Source organism: Camelus ferus, chromosome 24 (genome assembly GCF_009834535.1).
Source record: "Camelus ferus isolate YT-003-E chromosome 24, BCGSAC_Cfer_1.0, whole genome shotgun sequence".
NCBI lineage: Eukaryota > Metazoa > Chordata > Mammalia > Artiodactyla > Camelidae > Camelus > Camelus ferus.
Genome location: NC_045719.1, coordinates 485,791 through 499,264, shown reverse-complemented (window position 1 = coordinate 499,264; position 13,474 = coordinate 485,791). Strand labels below are relative to the sequence as shown.

At 51.6% G+C, this 13,474-nt stretch overlaps 2 protein-coding genes across 9 annotated transcripts in view; one reads left to right on the top strand and one right to left on the bottom strand.

The window, feature by feature from the left end:
• The window catches only part of LOC116659482 (cuticle collagen 2-like), a 31,284-nt gene extending 22,647 nt beyond the window's left edge, over window positions 1-8,637 (bottom strand). For both annotated transcript variants that reach the window (XM_032467105.1, XM_032467104.1), the window contains exon 1: window positions 8,544-8,637. The gene's annotated coding sequence lies outside the window, so the exon portion shown is untranslated. The remainder of the gene's footprint in view (window positions 1-8,543) is intronic.
• The window catches only part of LDLRAD4 (low density lipoprotein receptor class A domain containing 4), a 120,117-nt gene that overhangs the window by 20,473 nt on the left and 86,170 nt on the right, over window positions 1-13,474 (top strand). For 6 of the 7 annotated variants that reach the window (XM_032467093.1, XM_032467096.1, XM_032467097.1 and 3 more), the window contains exon 2: window positions 8,547-8,637. Coding sequence is in view for 1 of the 7 variants with exons in the window: in XM_032467091.1 (XP_032322982.1) it covers window positions 4,245-5,429; window positions 8,547-8,612 (1,251 nt within the window). In the remaining 6 variants the exon portion in view is untranslated. Of the gene's footprint in view, window positions 1-3,645; window positions 5,430-8,546; window positions 8,638-13,474 lie in introns of those variants that run through there. The other variant, XM_032467091.1, reaches the window with a different exon arrangement.

The window sequence follows — 13,474 nt, the reverse complement described above, 5'->3', positions numbered from 1 at the left end:
GAAGAGACTGTCTTTATTCCATTGTGTGTTCTTGCCTCTTTTGTCGAAGATTAGTTGACCAAAAGTTTGTGGGTTCATTTCTGGGCTCTCTATTCTGAGGAATGTGGTAATTTTTTAAGAAAAATCTGACATAATGGAATATAAGGACTTGGCCAATGACAGTCTTTACAACCAGATGTGTGTTCTGAACTTGACCTCTAACGAGGTAGTAGAACCATGTATCTGTCCTCAATTAAAATGATCGGTTAACATGGGAATACTGGGGCATCTATGTTTACTTCAAGTAAAGCGGGGCAGGTGTACATTGTTTTGAATGGTGGCTTCATCAGAAGTGTACATCTCCAGCCTGCCGGGGCGCTTGCAGCCATTTTGACATACCGTGGCTCACTTTTGGTGTGTCCGAGTTGCTTCCAAGCAGATGTTCTTTCCCTCCTTGGGCAGGTTATGGTTTCTGCAGTGGACCTGGCCCCGCCTTCCTGTTGGTCTCCCAGTGGACCTGAAGGCCCCACCTTCTTTTTCCCCCTCACTTGGTGGCTTAATCTGCCCTCCACTCTTCCCAGGGGGCCCTTCCATCACCACCAGTCCTGAAGCTCACATGAGCACGCTGTGGGTGTTGCCTGAATGCCTGCCAGCAAGCAAGCGCTCTGCTGTGCATCGAACACATGTTGTTAGGGGCTAAGGAGCTTCCCTGATCTGTAGAAACCAGGGCTTTCTGGCACTTTGTTACTGGACTACAACGGTGCACCCCCTAGGAGCTTGTTAAAAGTGCGGAATCTTAGGGTTCACTGCAGGCCAGCTGAGTCTGACTCTGCCCTGCTCTCGAGCGCCAAGCAGAGCTCATGCCAGGCCTGTTCAGTCACCATTTCCAAGTTTATCAAAGCACTGAAGGCCAAAGGCAAAGACCCCTTAGCAGCGAGTGTGCTTTCATTGAGTTACTTCAGGACACCAGACCCCAGACTTTGTGAGGAGTTTACGCACAGGTGGTGTCGGTGGCCTCTGCTCTGCTTCCTGGTCAGTCTTGCAGGGCTGTGCTGTGAAGGAGGGTCCTTCAGGGCCCCCAAAGTCTCCCTGGTAGAGCAGAGTGTGCGCTTTTCTGCAGGCAGGGAGACAGTTGATGTGACGGATGTGGGCTCGTTAAGTCGTTAATTAAGTGCTTTATTTAAGTGCCTAGATCAGTGTTCAGAACTGCTGGTCACAGCCTGTTGGCAGGTCGTGAAATCATTTTAGTAGGTCACAACCAGCACTAAAAAAGTGACCTGGAGGAGAAGAGAAGATGGAATGTACTTCACATAGTCAGGCTACATAGTGTTAGAAATTTTAAAGAAGTTATGCATGTGGTACGTATATGTAAATATTTACTATCACAACTCTGCACGTGTATACGTGTACACACGATATCTGCTCGTACGTGTGTGTTTGTGTGCATGCGTATATGTCTACATATTTACATATACATATTGCATTAACAGTGTTTGAAAGTGCAAAGTGACAGTATTATGGAGGAGTTACAGAGGAAGTATTGAAAGACACAGTCTTGGGTAATTTACTGGAGGAGGGAGACCAAGCATAGATGTTTATTGTTGGCTCAGTTTACAAAAATGGCAAACATGTATCTAGAGATCGATGAGCAGTTACTTCAGAGCCATCACACTACCGCTGGTAGTGTTAAATATGTGGAGTCCAATGAGGCACAGTCAAGACTGAAATGATTTTGAACTTCATGCGGTTTTTAATGAGGCTTGGGCACCTGTAGTGTCTCCCATATCTCTGGTGTCACCTTGGTGAGTGTCAGCAGAGGGTGGAGAAGGGTCTGCAGGATGCTTGCTCCCAGGCTCCCATGTGAGGCCTTGGTTGCTCAGTCCACGTGGTGGAGGCCGTGGCCGTCGTGGAGGGGGAAGAGCCGGGTTCTGCCTCTACCTGAGCCTTCAGCATCCGGCTGGGGCTCGGTGAATTTGGTGTCGGGTGAGCCCTCGTCGGATGAAGGTATGACTCAGTGGCTTCTCCTCGCTCTTGAGTGAAAGCCAATCCAAACAATAGCCCATGAGCCCGCTGGCCCCCGTGGCTTCTCAGACCTCGTCTCCTGGTGCCTTTGCCCTCATTTGTTCTGCCCTGTGTCCAGCACCCTGCTCCGTCTTCTAGATTCCTCCCTGGAGCGCTGACCCCTGTCCAACCCCCTGCCTCCTTCCAGCCATGGCCAGAGGCCGCCCCGCCCGCTCTGTGTCTCCAGGCGCTTCCACCTCCCGGCCACCTGCTTGGTTGACTGCCGAGCAGGTTCCGTGTTGGCTGTCACCCTGTTCTGCTCACGGATGCTTGGGGCCAGGAGTCAGGTCTTACGTGTGGTGCCTACCGGCCGGGTGCCAGTCCAATCGGTCCAGATGGATGTTGACACACTCAGATTTCTTCTTCCTACTCATGGGATGGGATGGCGTGTCCCGTCTCTTCCCAGCCTTGAGCATTTGCTCCCTCCCGGTTCCAGGGACTTGGCCCTGGGAACAGCTCTCTGACAAGAGCTGGGTCTGTATTCGCTGTCAGCTACTAAGAGGTCAGTGAAATACTGAGAAGACATTTTACCTTTATGATAAAACTTGTGAAAACCAGGAGACATGTTATTTTGGCAGCAGACTTGTGTCTGTCTCATTTCCCATGTTCCATTTTGGGTTTTCAGGGAAATGACAGCCTAGTCCTCCTTCCTTTCTGATGGTGCATGGCAGGAAGGCTGGGGTATGACGGGTATTCCCCAGCCTGGGACTGAGCCGCCCGTGCTGACCCAGTGTGGTCCGCGGCATCTGCAGTTGCTCCTGCCTGTGGGGTGTTCAGGGGAACGTCCAGAAGAAGCTGAAAGACTGCTTGTGATGAATGACTTGCTGCTGTTTCCAAACACGGTAGTAAAGGGTGGGGCTGAAGATCATGACGACAAAAACACACCTTCGTTTTCAAAGGAATCCCCAGGAACAAAGCATACTCATTTATCCCTTATTTGTAACTATTAGTTTTGATCGCTGTGTGACTCTACCTGTAGGATGGAATAGGGTTTAAGTCCTAGCTCTTCATAGCTGTGTGGCCTTGGACAAGTTACCTGCGCCCTCCAGACTCCGGTTTCCTCATCCGTCAGCCAAGGGCACTAGCGGCACCTGTGCAAGGTTGCTGTGAGGAGTGAGTGAAGACAGTGTCAAGCCCAGGCTGGGCACCAAGCCCACACGGGTGATTGTTGTGTAGACACGAACGACCAAGATGCCTGAGTATCCTTCTCTGTTTGATTTCTTGTCATAATTAAGTGTCCAAGCAGGAGGTCAAAAAGAGCAGAGAATGGTGCACTTGGGCCAGAGCTCCGTCCTGGGTGTGGAGGCTGTTTCTTGCGGCTGCGGCCTTGCCGTCTGATGGGCATGCCGAGGCCCTGGGCAATGTGGCCGGATGTTCGGGTGACCAGGGTGTTTAGCTTTAGCATGCCAGCGGCAACTGCTCTGTGTCACAAGGGGGCTCTGGTATGCGGGTGCCAATCACAGAGTGAGTTTCACACAGCTTGTGCCCCAGGACTTGACCCACCTGGTGCCTAGGTCAAGACCCTCCACCTCTGTGCCCCTAGGTCTCTTCCTCACCCTCACGAGGCTCGAGCCCTAGGGTGTAAGAGGTGGTGAGATGTGGAAGGTGAGTCTCTGCCTCCAGTCTTCTCTGAGGCTGCTCTGCTGGGGAATCCCAATAGGGAGACACAAGTCTGGGTAGGGGGTGCACAGGAGGGAGGCGATTTTATAAAAAGCCCAGAAAACATGAGACCTGTCCTCAGGGGTTGGTATTCTAGTGGGCGGGTCCTGACAATACCTGAGGGTGGGAAGGTGAGGACCGCCCAGGAACACTGGAAACTGCTGGAGCAGGACTGAGGAGGGGTCACCAGCAGGATTTTCGGGACAAGATACTTCCGGAATGAGCCCTGGCATCCGTATCCAGTCCTCCCTGATCAGGAGGGCCCCTCTTGTACTGCGTGGAGCCAGGTCTGACCCCGGGCGGCGTCCCCCGAACTGCCCACGGAGCTCCAGCGGCGGTGACCACGCTGCACGTCCGTTTGGCTTCTGACAGGCACGGTGACATCTGCAATGGGATGTGCGCTGGGCCGCTTCAAGAGGGCGTCCTTCCAGGACACCACAGAGCTGCTCTGTGATCTTTTGTGGACGCCTCGGTTTGTGACTTTCTTCCCTTGAGTTTGGAGACAGAGCCGCTCCTTGAAGGCGCTGGGACAAAGGGACTGGAGGATGGGGTCGGGCGGGAAGCTGATGGGAAGCCTGCTCCTTGCGGTTCCGCGTGCTCCGGTTCCCTGTGCGCCGGTCTCTGCCGAAGCAGAGACCCCGCCCCCTACTAGTGAATTCAAAGATCTGTGCGAGGAAAGTGGGGGAGAGCCCGCGTTTGGGGGACCCGGAGCTCAAACCCCTGTTCAAGGGACAGTTGTAACCAGACTGACCCGTTGGGCCAGAACATCACTTAAAAGAAACTTTTTTTTTTTTTTTGGTTGCTTACGGTGCTTTTTCTACCTTTGTCACAAACTTTTGTTCCCCGTCGGGTTTGAGACGTTTACTTCTCCCTTTCAGGATCCAGAATCATCAGCCCTAAGGGCTTTGCAGCCCCGGGGCGCAAACGTGTGCCTCGTGTTTGCCTCTCGTGCGCGTGCGTGCTCCCCTCGTGCGCCCCCGTGCGTGCGTGTGCGTGCTTCCCTCGTGCGCGCTCCCCTCATGCGCATGCGTGCTCCCCTCGTGCGTCCCCCCCCGGCGCATGCGTGCTCCCCGTGCACGCGCTCTGCGCTCGGGCGACGGCGTCCTGGAAGCAGGGCCCGGCCGCCATGTTGGCTGTGGTTCGCCTGGCAGTGCCGTGTTGCTCGTCAGGTTCCCTGGGTCCCTCACGGGCCGCTCTGGCCGCTGAGAAGTTGGGAGGTGGAGCCTCTGACCTTCACAGCCCGAAGCAGTGGGGCCGGAGACCGGACACCTGTGCGGTTCTGCCTCGGCGACCGGCGGCTGTTCTGCGCTGGGAGGGTCCAGGCCTCTGAGGCGCCCTCTCGCCCTGCCTGCCGCCCGCGGGCCCCACCTCCGCCCGTTTTCCGGGCAGAGAGCGGTCCAGGTGGAGTCCGCCAGCAGTTCGGGGAGGGGTCTGTCGCGGGTTCCTTGCCCGCCGGGAGCGGAAGGACCTGGGCGGCCCTTGCCTACCTTTGGTCCGCTTCTCCTGGAGGAGAGCAGGTGTCCACCTCCCTGCTGACTCGAGTCCTGTGCCCGCCGCATGTCCCCTTCCCGGCGCGGTGCGAGGGGTCCTCCAGGGAGCCGGCTCCGCCTGGCCGAGCCTCGCAGGCCGCGCACCCGCGTCCGGAGGTGGCTCCGGCGGTCGTCCGAGCACCGGGCCGGGGCGGGAGGGCCTCCGCCAGTGCCGTCCCTCTGAGTGAGCCTCATCCCCAGGTGGCGTGTCCTTCCTTTGTGGGCGCGTGGCGTTGATGCTGGCCTTTGTGGGATTGTGGGAAAGGCTCCCCGGAGCTGCGGGTGGAGGGAGCTGGGTGGGTTCTACCCTCCGGGTCCCTGCTCTGGGTCATTGGTTGTATTCACACATGGAGATGGGCCCAAGAGGGTTGCAGTTGTGCCGAGGAGGGGTGAATTTACTGAAATTCTCTGCCCTGTATGTCATGGAGCTGGTGTTTTTAGTGTTTCTTGGCTTGAGTATGAGAATCCTGCTGCTGGTGCGGCTGTGCCCAGGGTAAACCTTAGAAAGTTCAGGTTTATTGAGTGATTTATGAGGGAGCAAGAGCATACGATAAGGTCCTGAATATGGATTTCAGGGGAGTATAATGGGTTTCTGTAATGAGGAAAGTTTTTATTTTGTACTTTGTTGAGTAATTTAACTGATTTGAGTATTTTAAAGTCTCTCTTAACAAACTAGTCCTTTTGAAATCTAAAATAGACACAACATTCTTTGTAATAAACAGTAATTCCTCTCTTAGAGGTAGCAAAAACAATGACTTAAGCATTCGATTTCTAATTTTAAACAGAGCTTAAATCTTGCTTACAAGAATTACAAATCATCAATTTAAAAAATCTTAACCTTTGAAATAGATTGTCATGAAGTTGGATTAGCATTTTTGTTTCAGAATTAAAGCCAGGTTATTTGACCTACACAGGTTTTTCCATTTTGGCTGGGAATGCATTATTGGTATAAATGGAGAATTAAGAATGATTCACAAATTCTTACTTTGGAAATGTTCGTAGGGGATTTGTTTTGTTTCTAACCTTCAGTTGATAGATAGCTAATGCCAGAGAAGTGACAAGTGTATTTGGCGAAAGTGGTAACTAGTGAGCGACATTTACAAGCATTGACTCAGGATTACAGGTAGAATGAAATAACCATTATTGCAGAAATTGTTGATTCATCATTGGGGTACAACATTGCAGCCAAGTGTCTTCTGCTTATTTTGAAATTAATTTTGAGGTTCTGAGCTCTGCTTTGAAGGATTGTACAAATTCTCTTGCTTTGGCCTTATTGCAGTAAATAGAGATTGGCAAATCATAGCTTCAAATTTGGCTTATTTTAAAAAATGTTAGGAGCCTCCTGTTTGCCACACAGTCTTCAAAGTCTTGGGGCTGCCAGGGTGATGGTGATGGTGATGGTGATGGTGACGGTGATGGTGATGGTGATGTGGTTCTTGCCCGCAAGGAGCTCATGGTGAAGTAGGAGAAATGAGTTTTTACTGGTGGATGCATGAGGCAGGTAGAGAGGGCTGTATTGATGTACTAGTTATGTATGCATTTAATGTAGATTTTATGTACCCTCAATTAATTATTAAATTAAACCTGTTTATTGCTGCAAATCAAATGACCATGAACTTAATAGCTTAAACGGTCACCTGTATGTCATCTCAGTGTTTACATGGATTGGGACTCTGGGAATGGCTTAGCTGATTCTCTGCTCAAGATCTCGGAAGGCTGCAATCAAGCTGTCAGCCCAGCTGTGTTCTCTTCTGGAGGTGTGAGTGGGGGAAGAATCCACTTTTAAACTCATGTAAATTGTTGGCAGAATTCATTTCCTGGCAGCCATAGACTGATGTCCCTGTTTCGTGGCTGGCTGTCAGCTGGGGGTTATGCTCAGCTCCTAGGGGCCCCTGCAGTTCCTCACCATGTGGCCCCTCACACGTCCTTCAGATGTGGCAGCCACATCTTCAGGGCCAGAAAAGGAGTCTCACTTTCTACTAGACTGAGATGGAGCCTTATATAACATAGCCTGGTTGGGGGAACGACATTGCGTTACTTTGTCGTGTTCTGGTGGTTAGAAGCAAGTCATGAGTTTTGCCTGTGCTCAAGAGGAGGAAATTATGCAGAAGTGTGACCCACTGGGGTCCCTGTAGACCTCTGCCCACCACATACATTTGTGGTTTCCTCCCTGACTTCTTTTTCCAAGAAATCAACCCTTAAATCCTAGGAAGACTGCCGAGAGCAGTGTCAGTTGAGGAATAAACCATCATCTGGAAAGTCAGAAACGGGCTGCTTGCTTCTCCCAGGAGGGGAAAGTAATGTCTGCAGGGTCACAGTGTTGGCAGGAAGGAGTTACGTGCAAAGAGGGGGCTGTTTGGCTTGTGGCTGGAGTGGACCTCCACAGGAATCTCACAGGGTCCTCTGGCTAGACACAGTCACTTTTCATCTGGTGTCTCTGCATTGGCTGATCACTCGGGTGGCATGGCGGGAACATGCTTTGGGGGATAAGTCTCCTGGAGAGAGCACTGCAGCATGTGAGCCAGACAGACTGCCCTTGCATGGTGGCAGGCTGGGTGCTGCGGGCTATGGTGGTGTCCCCAGCAGAGCTGACTGAGTTTACCTGGAATGTCTCTGTGACCTGGAATGGCGGGAAGCACGTGGGATACTCACCAGATTGGGATGGTGATGCGGGAACAGATTGTGTGAATTGGACGGAGTCTGGAGGACCTTCTGCCGCATGTGTTAAGACAGCCTCGCAGACAGTCACGGACATTGTCACCTTAGCTCGGGCTTCATTAAGCAGGGGTCAGTGATGCTCCTGCAAAATTAGACTGGAATTTCGGGAGAGGAAAAAGGTTCCAGTGGGCCTGCCTCCTTTTGCAGTTAAGGATCCGTGGATCCGTGTGGTGGTGAGATACTTTGGGTTGTTAAAGGTAGTGGTCTTTTCACAGCCATACTTAGGATGCCTAGGGTTAAAAAACCTAAGTCCACTGAGGACATTATCCACTATATGTTCATGACCCCTCATTGAAGAAAAGGCCCGTGAGTTTGAAGGAACAAGCGTGTGTTCTGTGATTGGAAGCTGGGAACTTGGGGCCACTGTGGCAGCTAGAGAGCTTGTGGGGTTTATCCCCTGTTCAGTTGTATCCTGTACCAAGGTTTTCTGCTGTAATTATCTCTTCCTTCTTTTTATAATGTGATGCTTATTTTACTCATTTTGATGTTTTTTGCTTTTTATCATGAGTCCTCAAATATTTTCTGAAACTTGGGGAAGAGGACGATGCACTTAGAGAAACCAAGAAATGGCTCACCGGAATTCTTTATTTTTCCTTTCAGCCGTTGAAGTTCTACATTTGTAACGTCAAACTGCTGTCTCCTGATGGGACCATTTTCAAGAACTGACATCAGTTTTCATACAGCTTAAAAGGTGAGTAAAACTTGAGACTCTCCCCTTTGGTAACGTTCCTGAAGCAGAGCTTGTCCCAGCATTGACTGTTCTGGGATGCTGTTCCTCTCAGGAAAGTGGTCCCAACTTCTGGGTGTATAGACCATCTCACCAGGGTGACTTTTTCACCACTGATGGGGCAAACTTGCACAATACCAGATTAAATGTGATTTCTTTTTTTAATATGCCAGTATGTTCACAGGGGGCTATGAGTGTATGTAAAATATGTGTTTCTGGATTTACTAGCGTATCTTTAGAAATACAACTTTATTCTTTAATTTGTGTTTATTGCTGAGCCTGAGCACTTAATACCATTTATGGTCGGTGAGAAATGGGATTCTTATTTCCCATTCCAAACTTGCTGTTTTGCATGGCTTCCAGCTTCATGAAATGGGAACCATGGTGGGTCCCCATGGGAAGTATTGAGCCCCGAGCTTCACACGGCCCCCGGCCTGTAGCGCACACCACGTACACACCAGCTCCTCTCCTGGCTGTTTGGCTTTCCTCTCTGTGTCGCTAGCACACGTGGTCTGTACTGTGCAGTGGTGTTGACCTCCTGAGTTGCTGCATTGGGCTTTATGTTTGTGTTCCTGTGTTTCTTCTTGGAGGGTGGGGTGTAAGTGGCTGGGCCTTGGGGTGTCTGGAAGCAGAAGCCTGGATGACACCTCTGTGTTGTGGTTCCCTCTGGACATCCTCAGACCCAAAGCTTGATTCAGAGCCAGCCCCAGTGGGGACGGTCAGGGAAGGTGCCAGCTGGGTGTTGGGTGCAGCTTGCCCACCACCAGCTTGTCCCCGCAGGTAGGCTGCTTCACCTCTTTCTGCCTCTGTTTTGTCAGCTGTTCAGTGATTTCAGTGATTCCCAATCTGTCTCATTGCCAGGCTGTGAAGAACACCAAGTGGAGACATAGAGGAGAATCTTTAGAAGAGTAAAAAAAATCCTGTAAAACAAAGAGTTCGACTTTTCCCTAAATTTTTAACGAGCCAGTTAGGACTCTTTTATGCCAAATTCCTTACTCGAATGTAAGCTTTATAAGGGCAGGACTCTCCCTCTCTCTTTTCTTCCCTCCCACTTGTTTTGTCCTCCAGGGTCTGGAGCAGTGCCTGCTGCCTAGGAGGGGTTCAGTGAGACTTGTGTCAGGTGCAGTGAGCTGAGGGAGACCCCTCCCAGAGGCTGTCACAGCTTACCCAGGCCTGCCTGTTTATGTTGGTGGTTGCAGACGGACGAGGCAGCTGGAGAATCAGGAGAGACTTAACGTGCTTCCTCCCTGAGGCACACAGACCCCTGGATTTACGTGGACTTTCCACAGGTTGGAAGCTCCTGAAATTGTAGGCTTATGAGACCACCCTGAGTCCGTGCTGGGTGCGGCTCCTACGTAGTTTGTTCCTGAGTGCTGTTCATTGTCAGGTATCTGAGCGCTTGGAGCCTGTTCACCAGGCCTCTCACAGGGTGCGCGGTCAGGGTCCACAGGGTCCCCTGGGCCTTGTGCCTCTTGGATGTTCAGTGACTTGACGAAAATAGTCCTCGTTCACGTGACCCTTCGTTACTTGGCGGGACAGCAGTGTTCGGGCACCGCTTGCGCTCCCAGTGGGGCGAGTGTGCTGAGGTGTGCGCCTTCCATTGTCATTTGCACACCCACCTCCAGCTCAGAGCCAGAAGCAGCGCACCGGGCTCTTATTGCCGTGGATCTCACCCACTGAACCCCAGAACGTCTGTGAGGAGAATTCCCCTGGGTAACTGAACACACCACCGGACTCTGGCCCTACGGGCTATGTAGCTTGATTTATAAAATTGTAGAAGTAGAAATAATTTTTGCAAATTACGTAAGTGCCTGATTTCTTCCCATATACGGAGTTACTGCATTCCGTCTACTATTTTAAGCAGCTTTTAAAATTGGTAGTGGAAAACTTTTTCTTGACTGCATTACTGTACATGGATTTTTAGTTGAAAACAAAGCCACTTGCTCCTTCTGAACACAAGGGTGGTTAAGGAACAGATCCCTGTCCGCAGAGCTGTGTATTGCTTTCTGCGTCGCCAGTCGTTTTCACATGTGTACTTGGATTCCTAGGTGTTCTGGGAACTTTGGTAGCACTGAAGCAGATTCTTAGAGCTGACTGTCCTGGAATTTATATTTGCTCTGTGACTCTAAGACGCTGTCCTGTGAAGCTCTCAGCTGGATGGTGAGACATTCCTACATGGGGATGGGACGGACCTGCAACTCTGCGTGGCTGGGAAGGCCCGAGCTGGTCTGGGTTTTTTGTTAACCTGCAGACTGTGCCTGTCTTCCTGTACAGTGGATATTTTGGACTTGGTTTTAAAATTGGGTTGAGTCCCCATGTGTTGGTTGGTATTAAATGTATTTTAAAACTTTGACCTCCTTGAAAAATCTGGAGACAGGTATCCCTTTGCTATGTCGCATTTGTAAGGTGTGGTTGGAATCACGGCCTTTGGCTCAAGCTCTGCTTGCCGCTTTTACTTGGGTTGTTGCTCTGGCAAGTCCCCTTTCTCATCTTTACATGGGATGATAGTTGTTTTGTGGGATTACTGCGAAGGTGCCTCACGAGTTTTGGATGCACAGTAGGAGCTGGGTAAGATGTCTGTTTTTCTCCATCTAAACGCTAGCTCTTAGCCAAGGACTGTGGCGGCAGGATCTGGGGACGACAGCAGAGGTGGGTCTCCCCGACCTCTTTCAGGACTGAGGCTTGCTGAATGGGTTTGCGAGACGTCTTGCGGGAGTCAAGTGCGGGAGGTCTGGTGCCCTTGGTTGAGCATATTGCTGCTGGGAGGGAGGAGGAGAAATCATCAATTCAAGCTTTGTGCATCATTTCCTGTGCTCTTCACGAGAGTTAGATGTGCTTGGCTCTCAGCAGAGGTGAGAAGGGTTCAGATGGGGAGAGCCTCACCTCTCTTGATTTTCTTCAAGGTCCTTAGGGATCTGAAGTGGATGATGAGGGCCAGGAGCCATGTGGAAGTCCTCCAGCGTGAGAAGTGTGGTCCTGGTGGGGAGACGCTCCAGCTCCAAGCATAACCTCAGACACAGGTGGTGCAGCCTGATCTGGCGCCCTGTCCGTGTTCAGGTTAGACTTCTGAGGCAGATCAGCAGTGTAGGGAGAGGCACCACCTCTGAGTGTGGCCTCTGCTGTCCACACTTGTGCAGGGGAGCACTTATTTTCTCCAGGTGTGTCATGAAGTGGATTAAACGTGAAGAGGTTTGTGCTGGCGGTTCCCTAACTTGAAGGAGGACTTAAACTCTGCCTGCAGTTGGGTTAGGGTCACTCAGGCTGCGCCCAGATGTCCTGCTGCATGAGAAGCCGGGCAGTGGTGGGTCAGTGCCTCTCTGCCCTTCCAGGTTGTCACAAGTGGGAGGGGTCCTGGGACAGAGGCCAGGTGGACCAGTTCCAGGGTCCTCTTGGCTTGTAAGAGTTTACGGGTTCTCCAGGCCTCATTCAGCCGCTTCTGCCTCCCCTCTCTCCTCCTCTTCCCTTTCTCCTGCCCGCCCCATGTCTATGCAGCATCAGGGTGCTCAGATCTGAGCTGCATCTCCCTGCTTTGCCCTCGTTGTTCCACTTGAAGACACTGAGGAAAACGGGAACTCAGCAGGGCTACCAGGGATGCTGTGCCCTGTCTGATGAGGACAGCCCGCAGCAGGGCGCCACTTTCAGAGGCCGGGAGAGGGGACTTGTTACTGCTCCCATTTCTGCCTGCGGTCTGGGAACTTGGGAGTTTCCTTTGCCTGTTGGATGCTGTGTTTCCATTATTAAACTGTATTATTTTCTTATTTAGTAGACTTCAGAGTTGTATCAGAAAAACACCTTCACGTTTCACTGTAAACTCAGACATGCTGGCCCGTCACTTGATGCCTAGCACAACGTCAGACTGCTAAAAAGCTAGCACATTTTCCACCTAAAAATTGTGTGGGGGAGGTAAGGGTGGGGGGCGTGGAGAGGAGTATAAAAATAAACCTTTCAGAGATTTTGGGTTGCTTGGTGGCGTGTGTATTCCCATGGTGGTGGAGGTTAGAAATAGCATTGCTTTTTATGGGATTCTCAGCAGCAGCTCAAAACCTTGGCTTGGTGGGCCTGTCTCTGCGTGTGGGTGAGCCCGCGGGGTGGGGCAGTGCCTGCCTGTCTTCCCACCCGCCTGCCCCTGGCCGGTGTCACCTGGGTGACCAGCACTCCAGTGTGAGTGTGCTCACCAAGGGCAGGCTCTTGTGAAGATGTGCCTATGGTGGCAGGTGCCAGCTGTAGCAGATGGGGCCTCAGCAGTCCCAGAGTCCCCCCTGTGCCCGGGTGTGGGCGGGCACCGGGAGGTGTTGTCATGATCTGGGAGGGCATCCTGCAGGGCTGCAGCCTGTCAGCCTGGCTGAGACCTCTCATTCTGTGAGGTGGTGAGCATCTCATTCCAGCGGGGTGGATGGGCTAGTGCTTCAAAGGAGTCCTCACGGATTCTTGGAAAGGTTAGAGTTACGTAGTTCTTACAGGTAGGGGTGGGCACCCATTCAAAGCAGAAAAGAGATGGAAGCAGGCAGCCACTGGGACGGAGGTTCTGCCCCTCCAGGGGACCTAGTATGTGAATTCCTTGAAGTTGTGCCTCTTCCTGCAGAGAAGGCCAGGCTTTGATGGCATTCTTCAGGAAGATTTTGACCTCCAGAAAGGTTAAGAGCGTTTGTGTCAAGGCTTAGATATGAAGTTCATTTTGGAGGAATCGTTTTGGAAACGTATTGAGTATGGGAGAGGGGATGTGGGCAGGACTGAGGAGGACTGGCAGGGGGACGAGGGGCTCTGGTTATAAATGGTGGAATGACGCAGAAGGGGAGGTGTC